Genomic DNA, 13,896 nt, shown 5'->3' with positions numbered 1-13,896 from the left:
CAACCTGATTCGTAACAACTACGCTACGAGAGCACTCCCTCTCCTCTCCCTCTCCTCTCCCTCTCCTCTCCCTAACCATGCTGTATTTTGTTTTCTAAGTAAAATATGACTATATGCAAAAGGTTAGATCTCCTAGAGCAAAATACTCTCAATAATACAGCTCATGCAGCATTAGCCTGAGTTTGCCTTTAGGATGGTAATCATCTCTTTCTCTGCATCCTGTAGCAAAACCAAGCTTTAAAAAAGTACAAACTACCTTAGCCACAGGTGTGTTTATCATGGCAAAGATACCTGAATAAAAGCCAAAATAGAAAGTTTGTTATGTGCATTGTGGTTTACACCCAGATCACAAGAAGTGATTTCAGTGTTAAAAGTAACATTAGAAAAACAAATTTATATCAAATTATAGATGTGCTCTTCCTTTAGGAGACGTAGAACTAATTAGATATGTCATTTTAACATTTACTTTAAAATATGAAATGAGACACTCTTGCCAGATGCAAGATCCATCCTGAGCACAGCTGAGGGAAAACAAAAAGTTACCTACAAAGGAGAACCAATAAGACTAACTTCTGATTTCTCAGAAGAAACTATGGAAACCAGAAGGCAATAAAATGACATATACAAAATTCTGAAAGAAAAAAAAAAATGCCAATAAAGAATCATGTACCCACCAATGATGTCTCTCAAATTCAATAGCAAAATTAGGACATTTCATGATAAACAGAAATTAAAGGAATTTTTAATGACCAGACCAACTTAACAAAACAATGCTTTAGAGTATTATTTGTACTAAGAACCAACAATAGCAGACAGCAACCTGAGATTACCAAATATAACACCACCACCCAGAACTCATTCTAGATACAGAAGTATTTAAAGTAACACAAACCTGCAATACTGAAAATAGAGGATCAGAGATAGCAAACTATAATGAAGTCATTTAAAAAGCAAAAAGAGGGAATAGTATAGATACAGAACTTCCAAATGGCCAAGAAGGCAAGTAGATTTCAAGATAAAACATACTATTTTAAGTAGGGGAAAAAATTAATAAGTTACAGGGTAACCTCAAAGAAATTAATACTTGAACATTAAAATAAAAAAGAGGAAAATCAGAAAGATTTACTAAACATTAACACAATAGAAATGAAAATGAAAGGAAAACCTACAATATGAACTCAGTGCAGAAAATTTGTGAAACAAAGAAACCAGCAGCAGCACAAAAAAATGAATAAATAACTGAAAAATGACAGCAATCAATTCATACTTATAGATATTTACACTGAATATAAATTAATTAAATGCACCAATCAAGAGACAGAGAATGAGATGAACAGATAAGAAAACAGGATCCTTCAACATGCAGTCTACAAAAGACATATCAAAAAGATGGAGACAGCCTAAATGACCATCAATGGAAGAATGGTTAAACAAACTTTAGAACATACACACAATGGAATAATATGTAATGTTGTAGAATAATGATGAATCTGCAAAACACCTCACCGCATGGAAGAACCTGGAGGGCATGATGCTGAATGAAATTAGTCAATCACAAATGCAAACTATTGTATAAGATCAATGTTGTAAAAAGTTAAAAAAGTTTCTTGATAAAATATAAAATGAGACACTTCTTTGTCTTTCCCTTACCAAACCCCTGCCCAAAACCAGGTAGAAAAATGTCACAATCTAAATAATAAAATCAATTGAAGTGTTAACTCAATCCAATGACACACATGAATTTTGTCCTACTGTAGTTTCTAAAAATGATCTCACTTTCCATAAAAAAGATGGAGGAGTTTTATAGACCATTCATTTAGTCCATGTTTACATCAAGCAATGTTTGCATGCTGTTGTGCCAATTCTGACTCAGAGTAACCCTTGGTACAACAGAACAACACATTACCCAGTCCTGCACCATCCTCACAATCATTGCCATGTTTGAGCCCATTGTTGCAACCACTGTGTCATTCCATCTAATTAACAGTCTTCCTCATGTTTGTTGACTTTACCAAATTTGATACTCTTATCCAGGAACTGGTACCTCCTGATAGCATGTCCAAAATATGTGATATATACAACATTCTGGCTGTTCTTCCAAGGAAGATTAGTTTGTTCTTATGACAGTTCATGGCATATACAGTATTCTTCCCATAATTCAAAGAAATCAATTTTTCTTTGGTCCAACTTCGCATGCATATAAGTAATTGAAAATACCATGGCTTGGGTCAGGCATACCCTAGTCTTCAAAACGAATCTTTTCATTTGAACAAAGGAATGAGTCCCTTGATTTCCTGACCACTGCTTCCATGGACATTGATTGTGAATCGAAGTAAAGTGAAATCTTTGACAACTTCAATCATTTATCATGTTGTTGCTTATTGGTCCAATTGTGAGAACTTTTGTTTTCTTTATGTTGACATGTAATCCATACATAGAGGGTGTAGGTTTTTTGTTTTGTTTTTCATCTTCATCAGTAAGTTCTTCAAGCCCTTTTCACTTTCAGCAAGGTTGTATCATCTGCATATTGCTGGTTGTTGATGAATCTTCCTCTAATCCTTATGTTTCATTCTTCTTTATTTAGTCCAGTTTCTCAGTTTGAGTTATTTTCTCAGCATACAGATTCAGTAAATATGATGAAAAGATACAACCCTGATGAACACCTTTCATAAAACCAAGCAATATTCCCTTGTTCTGTTAAAACAATTACCACTTGGTATATATGCTGGTCCCACATGAGCCCAAGTTGAGTGTTCTGAAATTCTCATTCTTTAGAATGTTACCCATAATTTGTTACAATCCATACAGTCGAAGTCTTTGCATAGTCAATAAAATACGGGTAAACGCCTTTCTGTTACTGCCTGCTTTCAGTCAAGATCCATCCGATATCAGCAATGACATCCCTCTTTCCACATCCTCCCCTGAATCTGACTTGAATTTCTGTCAGTGTACTTCTGCATCCATTTCTTAATTATCTTCAGCAAATTTTTACTTTTGCTTAAAGCAAAAGGAAAATAAGAGCAATGTACTAGAGAGAGGTTTCAGAAAGATAGCTGTTTCAACTTGCTTAGCAGGGAAAGGCTTCCCAGAGGAATTGGCATTTAAACACATTATTTATTAATGTGGTAAAAGAGTCAGATGTGGGAAGATTTAGGGGAAGAATATTTGAAGTATAAGTCACAGCAGTAAAAGACCTGTGTTGGGAACGAACTTGGTATCTTCAACGAGTATCAGAAAGCTGTGTGACTGTGGCATGGGATGAGAAAGATTGGTAGGAAGTAGGAGTGGAAAGTTAGTTGGGGGTCAGATGACATGTACTCTCCTAGGTCATGTTTAGAATTTAGGATTTCATTCTAAATGTGATGATAACTGATAGGGGTCTTGAGCAAAAAGTGATTGCTATATTAATCTGCAGGGGAATGGAAGCAGAGACACTAAAAGTAATCTGTTGTTGTTGTTAAGTGCCCTCAAGGCAGAGTTTCTGAGGAGCAGCTCGTGGGTTTGCACCAGTCACATGCAGCTACTTGAGTGTAGACACAGACTGGGTAGATCTGCATGTGATTGGAGTTTTCCCAGCTAAGTAAATCCATCATTTTGGAGTCCAGCTTCTGGTTGTTTACTTACTCCGTGACCACTTTAGTCTATAGCCAGATTCTACTGTTAATTTGCTGTGTTACCCTAACCAGATTTATAATTTCTTTGTGCTCAAGTTCTTTATGTTTAAAATGTGTAGTGCTTTTTTGTGGCAACATATACAAAGTAAATATTGTTCTTCCAGTAGGAAAGAAATGTAGGGTATGGGTTTTTATATCAGACCAACCAGGTTTGGTATTCTGGTTCCATCCTTTATTAGCCACAGGACCATGAACATAGTACTTAACTTCTCTGAATCTCAGTTTGTTCTTCTATAGATCAGGATTGCAATAATAATAATATCTGTATGCAAGGGCTCTGTGTTGCAAATAATATGAAAGAAAGGAACACAGTGCCTAGCCCATACATGGTGGCCATTAGCATGACAATCGTGACTCTTAATAAGGGTAATTAAGGCAACATTACAGTTGTAAATAATTTGCTGATTGATATTATCTCTCTTTAGGTATTACAAATGCTGTTTTTAATGGACCAAGCAGTGGAACATTACTCAGGAGCAATGGATATATTACCAGAGATCTCACCAACATCACATTTGGTTTTAGAACAAGTAATATAAATGGGATAATATTACATTCAGAGAAAGAGCCTGACTTTCTTAATATCAATATTCAAGACTCCAGATTGTCATTTCAATAGCAAAGTGGTAACAGTTTTTATATGATGAGTCTGACAAGTTTGCAGCGAGTAAATGATGGCACATGGCACCAAGTGACTCTCCATGACAGACTCACTGGGCCAACCCTCCAAGTGGCAAATGGGAATGGACAACCAAACACCATTTGTGACCAGTACAGTTGCTACAGGAAACCTCAACTTTTTAAAGGCGGACACAGACATTATGTTGGTGACCAAACTTTGGACAATAAGAATGGCTTGCAAGGGTGTATCGGTGGTATTTATCTCTCTTACTCTGAAAATGTTCATGGTTTCACTGGTAATCCTCAGGAAGAGCAGTTTCTCAAAATCCCTACAAATTCAGCGGTCCCTGGCTGTTTGGAGGTGAATGCCTGCAACTCCAACCCCCATTTGCATGGTGGAAATTGTGAGGATATCTACAGCTCCTATCATTGCTCCTGTCCCTTGGGATGGTCAGGCACACACTGTGAACTCAACAGTGATGAATGCTTTTCAAACCCCTGTATCCATGGTAACTGCTCTGACAGAATTGCAACCTACTTTTGCAGTTGTGAGCCTGGATACATGGGTGTGCACTGTGAAGTAGAGCTAGACACCTGCAGGAGACACCAGTGTGTAAACGGAGCTACCTGCATCAGTGACACTAATGGCTATTCTTGTCTCTGCTTGGAGAACTTTACAGGAAATTTTTGCAGGTGAGCATGAAATTCATATGAAGCTTGGACTTTAGAGCTAAGCTCTTGATTCTCTTTGACTGATTGAAAATTTCTCTCTTCAAGGCATGTAAAGATAGTCTGTGCTGCAAGGGGTGGTATTAGTCCCATCAGAGTTGATCATGGAAAGATGGGATCTCACCAGCTGGGATGTTCTGTACATAAGAACGGGAGTGTTCTGAGGAGCAGATTTACTTTCTCAGTCATCTTTGTTAGAAAGTTCCAAGGACGACAGGCCTGGAATCCGATGATCTTAATATCTTTGGAGGAAGAGGCAGATTACCAACAGATGCAAAAAAAATTAACTGTGAATTTCAGCATTCTTCTACGGGAAGGCATGACTCCTATCACTAAAATGAGGCTTCGGTGATTTCACACAGATAAATATTACAAAATACTGAAAAGAATGCATCAAAGCATAATTTCAAAAACATGAAATCTTGATTGATTCTGATACAAATATAGAATAATCATATGTTGAGGGCATTATTTAACTCATTAATTAATGAGGGAACAAGATATAAAAATAAGTTCAAAGAGCCATCTAAGGAACAGGAATTAAAAAATAAATTTTGCCAATCATGAGAAACTATTTAATATCCTACAGGGTGATAAAATTAATCTTTGGAATCATCTTTTCTACAATGTGAAAATCAATTGTTTATCATTATAGACAAATTAATTTACAGTTCTATGCACAAGGTTCATTTGTACCAATAGCTTAGTAAAGAGAACCTGATATATGCACCCCAACAGAATTCAATAATCTCAGAGTATCTGCTATACAAAGAAACTTCATGATGTCCATGGACAATGAATGGAATTTAAAAAATAATGAAATTATTTCACAAATTTGTTGAAATTTGTATAATGGCCAGCATTCTATTGAAAGAAAACTCACTGATCTCTTTATCCATTTTCAATGTCTTCCATAAAATATAAAAGCATTATTTTAGTTCCAGTAATACCATTTTATGTTATATAAAGAGACAACAATGAACATGTTCCCTTTAAGTCACATTGCTTCCCTATGAGCAAAATAATCATTGTCTTCATAATTTTTATACTGCTTAAAACTTACTAAAGAAAAAATATATATTATGGCATAGGGAGGTGAATGAGTTCTTAGTAAGAAGTAATAGGGTATATGCCAGGGTTTTGACAAGAACACCTGAAGTAGGGTGGCATTCAGAGGTGGTTCTTAATAGGTGATTCTTTCATTTAATTGATATTATATAGCTACTCCTATAAGAAATAGCATTTATCTCCTTAACACTTAATGTTATTCAGAGTCTACCAAAGCAAGGAATGGTGATAGATACTAAAAGCTGGCATTCAAATAAAAGGTTACTTCCTATGTGTTAACCAACTTATTTACCAACAAGTCAACTGCCTGATTAAAGCAAGAGAAATTCAGAATCAAAACCAATAGTATTGCCACAGTGACTTTGAATAAATAAAATAAACAGGTATATGCCTTAAAAGGAATTATTTCTGCAAGTATTTTCTCAGCCTAATTCATCAAAATCAAGTTCTCAAAGACCCGAGTTCTCAAAAGTACCTTCTAATGAGTTTCAAGAATTGTTTACTAAACCTAAGATTGTATACAAAACTTCACATTTGCATTGTTAATTGACCTCTTTCTGGTTGGGATGTTTGACTCTTTGGAAACATCCCTATGATAGTTCTCTTTTAAGCAGAATTGATTATTAGCTCATGTGGGAAGAGGCACACTTGTCTTCCTATATAGGCTAATTTCCTCATATAAGTGCAATGCATACAACAGGACAAAATCCAGTTCATCTAATATTTCTCCGATGCTTATGATGTGTCAAATGCCAGGCACATACACAACGGGTCAAAGGACCAGAGCAGCACCTTCAATATCTTTGCAAAACCAGTCCCTTCATTGTCTGTTTAGCTTTCAACAAGCTGTTCTACATTTTCTAAGGATTCCATAGCATAAACAGCTTTGTTGTTATACAAGAGAGCCACATACTGAATTCACAGGCAGTTACCATTAAGCGCTGTATACAAACCTCCTGGACAACATTTGGCTTGCATTCTGCTAAGTTATGAATTATTAGACAGGGAGCAGCAAGTCTTGGCAGGGCAACCTGAGTTCAGCTCTGAAAGTCAACAGAGAAATCACATGAATGTTTGGGTACCAGAGTGTTGTCCTTGCTTTGCTGGCCTTTATAGAGATGCAATTTTCCTATGGCCTTTGTTGATTTATTGGCAAAGCAGCAGCAAATCTCCTATAGCAAGCTCCCTTCCAATCCTAAATTTATTGCCACACCATGGCATAGATCTTATCTCACGAATGAAAGCAGTAGAAGAGGAAGATGGATAGCTATGCTTCTTACAGCAGGAACTTTTTACTGGGGAAAGTAATTTCAGTGTCATACAGCCCAATTAAGCAATTGTAGCTCAGCCAGCCTGAGTTCTTAATTAGTTTGGCATTGTCTACATATATGAACTTTTCAAAAAAAGTTTTCTTGAATGAAATGAGCAAGATGAACAGCTGTGAGTACTACTCTTATCTCTTCTGACATACCAGATTACCCTCAACAGACTGTGGGAATGAGAAGACAAATCTCACTTGCTACAATGAAGGTGAATGCACAGACTTCCAGGGTGAATTCAAATGCAAGTGCCGGCCAGGTTTCACTGGAGAACGGTGAGTCACATTAGAACTTGATGGAAGGGAAGTCTGGCCAGAAGAACAATAGGATTACTCCAGGTTCATTTTATGCTCTCATTTTTCATCTCAGTGCCCACAGGAAAAACCTGTGCTGAAATGGAGGTTCAGACCAAGTCAAACAATAAAAATGAAGAAAAATTAGATCCTGACAGAGTAGGAGCCTTTGGGTTTCTGAGACGGAAAATCTTTACAGGAGCAGATAGCTTCATCTTTCTCTTGAGGAGCTGCTTGTGGGTTTAAACCACCCAGCTTGTGATCAGCAACCCAACACTTACCCCACTGCATCACCAGGGTACCTTAGGTCAAAGTAAAGAACATTTTATGAGCCAAGGCTTCAAATAGGGAATATGTTTTTGAAAAATGCATGTTTCTTTCATATAAATTCATCTAGATTCATGTTTCTTTCCCACTAACACATATATGATATACATATGGGTGCCATTGAGGTAAAATAAAATATACCTAAAAGACTTCTTCCTGTTGTTAAGTTCCATCAAATCGTTTCCAACTCATAGTGACCCTGTACAGGGTTTCCAAGGAGCAGCTGCTAGCTTTGAATTTCCAGTCCAGTACTTTTCCTACAGTGCCACATCAGTTACCTGTTGTTGTTGTTGTTATGTGCCGTGGAGTGGGTTCTGACTCATAGCTACCCTGTACAGGGTTTCCAAGGCTGTAAATCTTTATAGGAGCAGAAAGGCTCATCTTTCTCCCATGGAACAGCTGGTAGTTTTGAACTGCTGACCGTGATGTTAGCAGCCCGATTAGTAATCCCTACGCTACCAGAGCTCCTTACCTTAAAAATATGTACATCCTTTCTATATGATTCTACCTTTTCCAGAGAAACCCTGCAACTCTTCTTCACCTAGCTTAGGGGTTGTTAACATGGGGTCTGTCAATGTTTTTAGACAATTTGTAACCTGCTAGAAAGGAAGGCAAATCTGGGTGACTGTTTGACTAGCTGGGGACAGTGTGATGGTTAGAAAATGTGTATATGCCATAACTTTTATGGGATTCCCAAAGGGATCTATGTCTCTAAAATGGTTACAAAAGAGGAATCTTTATGTTATGTAAACAGATAATGAATAGTTAACCATTTACTGAATACTCTGCCATGACCTTACAAACATTATTCCTAATTCTTATAGTTCTGCAAAAAAGGTTTTAAGATTTCCATTTTACATACTTGTAAACTGAGGCTGAGAGGTTAAATGACAGTGGAGATGCCAATCCAAACATACAGTACAGAATTAGCTGCCTTCAGAACCTCTGCTTACATCTCCAGTTAGCAAGTGCTAGTATCACTCTGAATAAACCTTTGCTTCAGCTTCCTACATCAAATACATTAAATAAATGAAAAGCAAACACATTTGACACAGAGGCTTTGACTGAATTCATTTTTCCAAGAAGGGTAGTTAATAAAGTGATAGGTATATTTGCCCTCCATGAAAATTGCCATCTGGATTATTTTGAGTTTCTACTCTTCTGCTTTTGATTATATTTTAGCATCACAAAAATACAAATTTTTTTTAACCATTTTCAGAAAGTATGCAGGCTGGTGCATACTTGTATTTTACTTTTCTAACATTCGCTGGTCCTGTTGTTGTTAAGTGGTATGCAGTTGGTTCTGACTCATAGTGACCCTGTATAGTATTTCCAAAAAGTGACTGGTGGGCTTGAACTGCTGACCTTGCTGCTAACTATCCAGTGCTTATCCTACAGTGACACACTATGACTCCAGGTGGTACAGATGCTTAAGCACTCAACTATTAACCAAAAAGTTTAGTGGTTCGAACTCATCCAGAGGCACCTTGAGAGACTAGCCTGGTAATTTGCTTGAAAAAAATGCTAGGGAGCACAGTTCTTCACTTTAAACACATGTCGTCTCATAAATCAGAATCGCCTTGATGGCAACTGGTAACATTCAATGACCTTCCTTTCACAGATTACCTTCAGTGATTGGTACAAAGTGGTGCAGGTAGCCCAAGCTTATAGGAACATGGAAAGGAATAATAGCTTTGCATCCTACTCCTACTGTCTATTGCAGCAATTTATGTCATTCAACATACTAACTCAAAGACTACTCAACTGGCCTCCAATTTCATATACTTCAAAAAGGTTGCAAATATTTTTTCGTTCTAAATTTTGAACGAGAAGTCCTGGTGGTATGAGGATTAGGCTGCTAACCAAATGGTTGGTGGTTTGCACCCACCCATTAGTTCTGTGAGAGAAAGACTTATCCATCTTTTTCCCTTAAAGACTGTAGCCTAGAAAATCTTATTGGGTAGTGCTACTCAGTCACAGGTCAGAAATAACTCAATGGTACCTGACAACAAATTTTGAACAACTCTTTGCTATTTTTTAAGGGCTGTCTGCTTCTTTGCTCACTGTCAGACAATGCACAGAACTCATTCAGACTCTTGGATTGTTTTTCTCTAGGTGTGACACTGTGGGATGCTAATGTTGTTGTTGTTAAGTGCCATCGAGTCGGGTCCGACCCATAGCGACCCTGTACAGGGTTTCCGAGGGTGTAAATCTTTACGGGAGTAGAAAGCCTCATCTTTCTCCCGCGGAGCGGCTGGTAGTTTCGAACCGCTGACCTTAAGGTTTGCAGCCCGATTCGTAACCACTACGCTACCAGAGCTCCTTACTAAACAACAATAACCATCATTAATTCATTTACAGCATGTTCATGAATTTATTTATTTTGACTTTCTATCTACTAATAAATCTCGATGGCACCTGACAACAACAACAACAACAATAAATCTTTAATGAAACCTTCAATGGCACTTTGAGTAGTGCACTGTTGAGTTTAAAAGAAAGAGAGTAGGTGGGGAAGACTAGGAAATTTTGGGCAATCTCCCAAGGCCTTCGAGAGTGTGACTTCGATTATGCCCAAAGATGTTGAAAAGCTGTCCTCTGACACATTGCTTTCTCTCCTGCCTAGTTAAACTTCCAACTTACTAGTGTTATCCTGGCAGGTTGTAAATGATAGATGGTGTGGACATGCTGGCCCACCCAGAACAGAGTGTTTGGCAGGCTTCTAAGAATTGTCAAGTATGCTCAGATCTAATCCGAGGAGCCTCCTTCCAGCCCAGAGGCCTTAGCCAAAAAAGGAAAAGAAAGTGTTTCAGCTATGCTTGGTATCCAGCAGGATAAGGGACTGTTTTTCTTGGAAGAGATCTTTTTTTCCTTGATACCTTAGACCGACCCTGTCCCACCACCTCATCCCCTTTCATTTCCAGCCTAGTCATTAGTCTATGGCCCATGTATGCAAGTTTCACATTTTGGGAGGTGAAAGAGTGGCTAGGGCGAAATAATAATGTTGTTTACACCAAACTTCAACATTATAAACTGTTCTGTAGAGATTCTTGAAGCAAAGATTTTATAGAAATTTCTCAAATGAAAACAGATGCCTAGTTACTGCTCTATCCCTAGAGCAAGGAGTGTTTGTCCAAAGGAAGACTAATGTCATTTCCATGGAGTCCATTCCAATTCATGTTGACCCCATGTATTAAAAAAGACTAGAACTGTTCCATGTTATTTTGGCTGTGATCTTTAAGGAAGGTGCCCTAGTTGTGCAGTGGGGTAAGTGTTGAGCTGCTAAACAAAAGGTCAGATGTTCAAACCCATCAGCTTCTCTGCAGGAGAAAGTTGACGCAGTCGGCTTCCGTAAAGATGTATAACCTCAGAAATCGTGTGGGGCCGTTTAATCAATCCTGTAGTGTCACTGTGAGTTGGAGCCCACTTCACGACACACAGCAATAGTGTTTGCACAAGTAGATCAACAGGCATTTCTTCCTTGGTACCCACTGGGTGGGTTCCAACCACCCCCTACTTTTAAGTCAGTTGTTAAGTGCCATCAAGTCGGTTCCAACTCATAGTGACCCAGTATAGGGTTTCCGAGGAGCGGCTGGAGAGCTTAAACTGCCCACGTTGTCATTCGACCTGACCTTGCAGTCCAGCACATTAACCCGCAACACCACACGAGAACTCCAGTCGAGTGCAAACCACGTGTACCACTCAGAGTCCTTCTTGGCACATGGTAGATGCTAAAAATAGTATCTGTTGACAACATCCAGAGAAGATGAAAATTTCAATTTACCTTGCCATTGATGTTGGTTGATTTGGAAGTCATTCTGCCTGAACATTCAAATATTATGCTTAGCTCTTGGAACACATATTCATTAGCACATCAGATCATTTAAGTACTTGATTTCATTTTGTAACAATTCATTTGTCTTTGGTGGGCCTTTCCCCTTAGCCTGAGGGCAGTGATGCACTAGTATCAGGCAGGGCAGCTTGATTGCACCAGGTCTGTTCTGCCAACTCTAGCCAGCATACCACCTCATTCTCAGCTCTCATGATTCCCACATGCCTCTAATAAACCAGATTTTTATAAGGTGGCAAACCCACTAATGCTCTTGAGGGAGAAACTAGTTTATGCAAGGCCCCATTTTCTTTTGGTGGCTAAGTATTTGCACCTGCTTTCTCATCCCAATTAACTGTGTATACAAATTATTCCATTAAAACCAAAATTTGTTTAAGAAGAATTGTAAAGAAAACCTTTTATGCCATTTGTTGTTTGTTGTTAAGTGCTGTCTGTTCGATCCTAACTCTTAGTGACTCTGTCTAGGGTTTCCAAGAACCAATTGGTGGGCTTGAAATGCTGATCTTGCAGTTAATAGTCCAGTGACAATTATACAGAAATTGTGCAGAACTAGATAGATAGATTGCAATCTTCTGGGGAGATCCAGGCAAATTTTTCTCTTTCCCCATTTCACATCCAATTTATTCAACAGGATGCTGGATTTCTGCTGTTTCTGTTTATTTTCAAGGTGTGAAAAGGACATTGATGAGTGAGCTTCTGATCCGTGCTTCCATGGAGGCCGGTCCCAGGACTTACTCAACCACGTCCAGTGGCTCTGTGATGTTGCGTTTGCTGATGAGCACTGTGAAGTAGATAAGAGCGGCCTCTCCTTTTATATCTCTCTCTTACTCTGGCAGAATCTCTTTCAGCTCCTTTCTTACCTCATTCTGCACATGAATGATGAACCAGTTGTTGAGTGGGGAGAACAGGAAGACTACTAACATACATTTGAACATTCTCAAATTTCAAAGCTATTGAGATCCAAGAAATGCCATGATTTCTATTTGATCTCTAAAAAATCAAAACTATCTTGACAATTAAAATAAATAAACTTAGAAAGTAGTTAAGCACATCACAAGCACTTCATGTACATGTATGTATAAAGTATTTTCTAATTCTAGCTTTAAATGTGAAAAAACATGTTCTTAATATAATCAGAAATATCTCATCATTGAGTGTATTTAATACAAGTACTTATCATTCTAAGAGCTTTTAATATTTAAATGATCACAGAGATAAGAAAACATTTTCTTCCCAATTGTGTTTGGTATCCACTTTACAGTATAGGTTGCCTTCGTTCATTCTGATCTATTGTCTTTTATGTACTTTCATTATGACATGACAATTTGAAACTACCAATAAATGGTTTTAAATCTATCAATGCTTTTATAAAAATCTATTCAAATGATATGTGATAAATATATAAAGAGAAAGCAGGAAATCATATGAATCCCTAAAAATGTTGTAAGAGAATTATCTGATCTATCTCTCCAGTGTAGTTTCTGAGTTCATAAAAACTTCTCACCTTCAACAAAAGACAGATGAACTTCTTTTCTTTATTTTTCCTGCAGTACTTCTTTCCCTTTTCTACACAAATAGATTATTTTATTGTTGTTGATCACTTGTAATATATGACTCTTCTACCAAACACATTAATTTGCTAACATATTTTATACAAAATAAACATTGTGGCGTATGTAAGCAAGCATCAAAAAATATATATCACAAAACTTTCATTTTCTTGGGGACATGCTTTTCTAAAATTTGCAAGTAAGCTTATCTTTATGAAAAATTATACAAACATTGTACCATAATCAAATGTATTTGTGATATCATAATATGAATCTCTAAAGTGAATTCATGACATACAAACGTTAGTATATTTCTACTTCTATTTCTCTATAGTTGTTGTTGTTGTTGTCAGGTGCCATCGAGTCAGAACTGACTCATAGCGACCCCATGCACAGCAGAATGAAACAATGTCCGATCCTGGGCCAACCTCACTACCGCTGCCACACTTGAGTCCATCAATGATG

At 37.5% G+C, this 13,896-nt stretch overlaps 1 protein-coding gene across 1 annotated transcript in view; it reads left to right on the top strand.

Moving 5' to 3' along the window:
- The window catches only part of CRB1 (crumbs family member 1, photoreceptor morphogenesis associated), a 179,951-nt gene extending 167,150 nt beyond the window's left edge, over positions 1-12,801 (top strand). The window contains 6 exon segments of the mRNA XM_006834233.1: positions 3,917-4,040; positions 4,100-4,370; positions 4,372-4,490; positions 4,493-4,994; positions 7,564-7,686; positions 12,549-12,801. Coding sequence (XP_006834296.1) covers positions 3,917-4,040; positions 4,100-4,370; positions 4,372-4,490; positions 4,493-4,994; positions 7,564-7,686; positions 12,549-12,801 — 1,392 coding nt within the window.
- Positions 12,802-13,896: the final 1,095 nt, after the last annotated feature.

The sequence above is a fragment of the Chrysochloris asiatica genome, unplaced genomic scaffold, assembly GCF_000296735.1.
Source record: "Chrysochloris asiatica unplaced genomic scaffold, ChrAsi1.0 scaffold00009, whole genome shotgun sequence".
Lineage (NCBI taxonomy): Eukaryota > Metazoa > Chordata > Mammalia > Afrosoricida > Chrysochloridae > Chrysochloris > Chrysochloris asiatica.
This window is presented reverse-complemented; position numbering and strand designations above follow the sequence as displayed.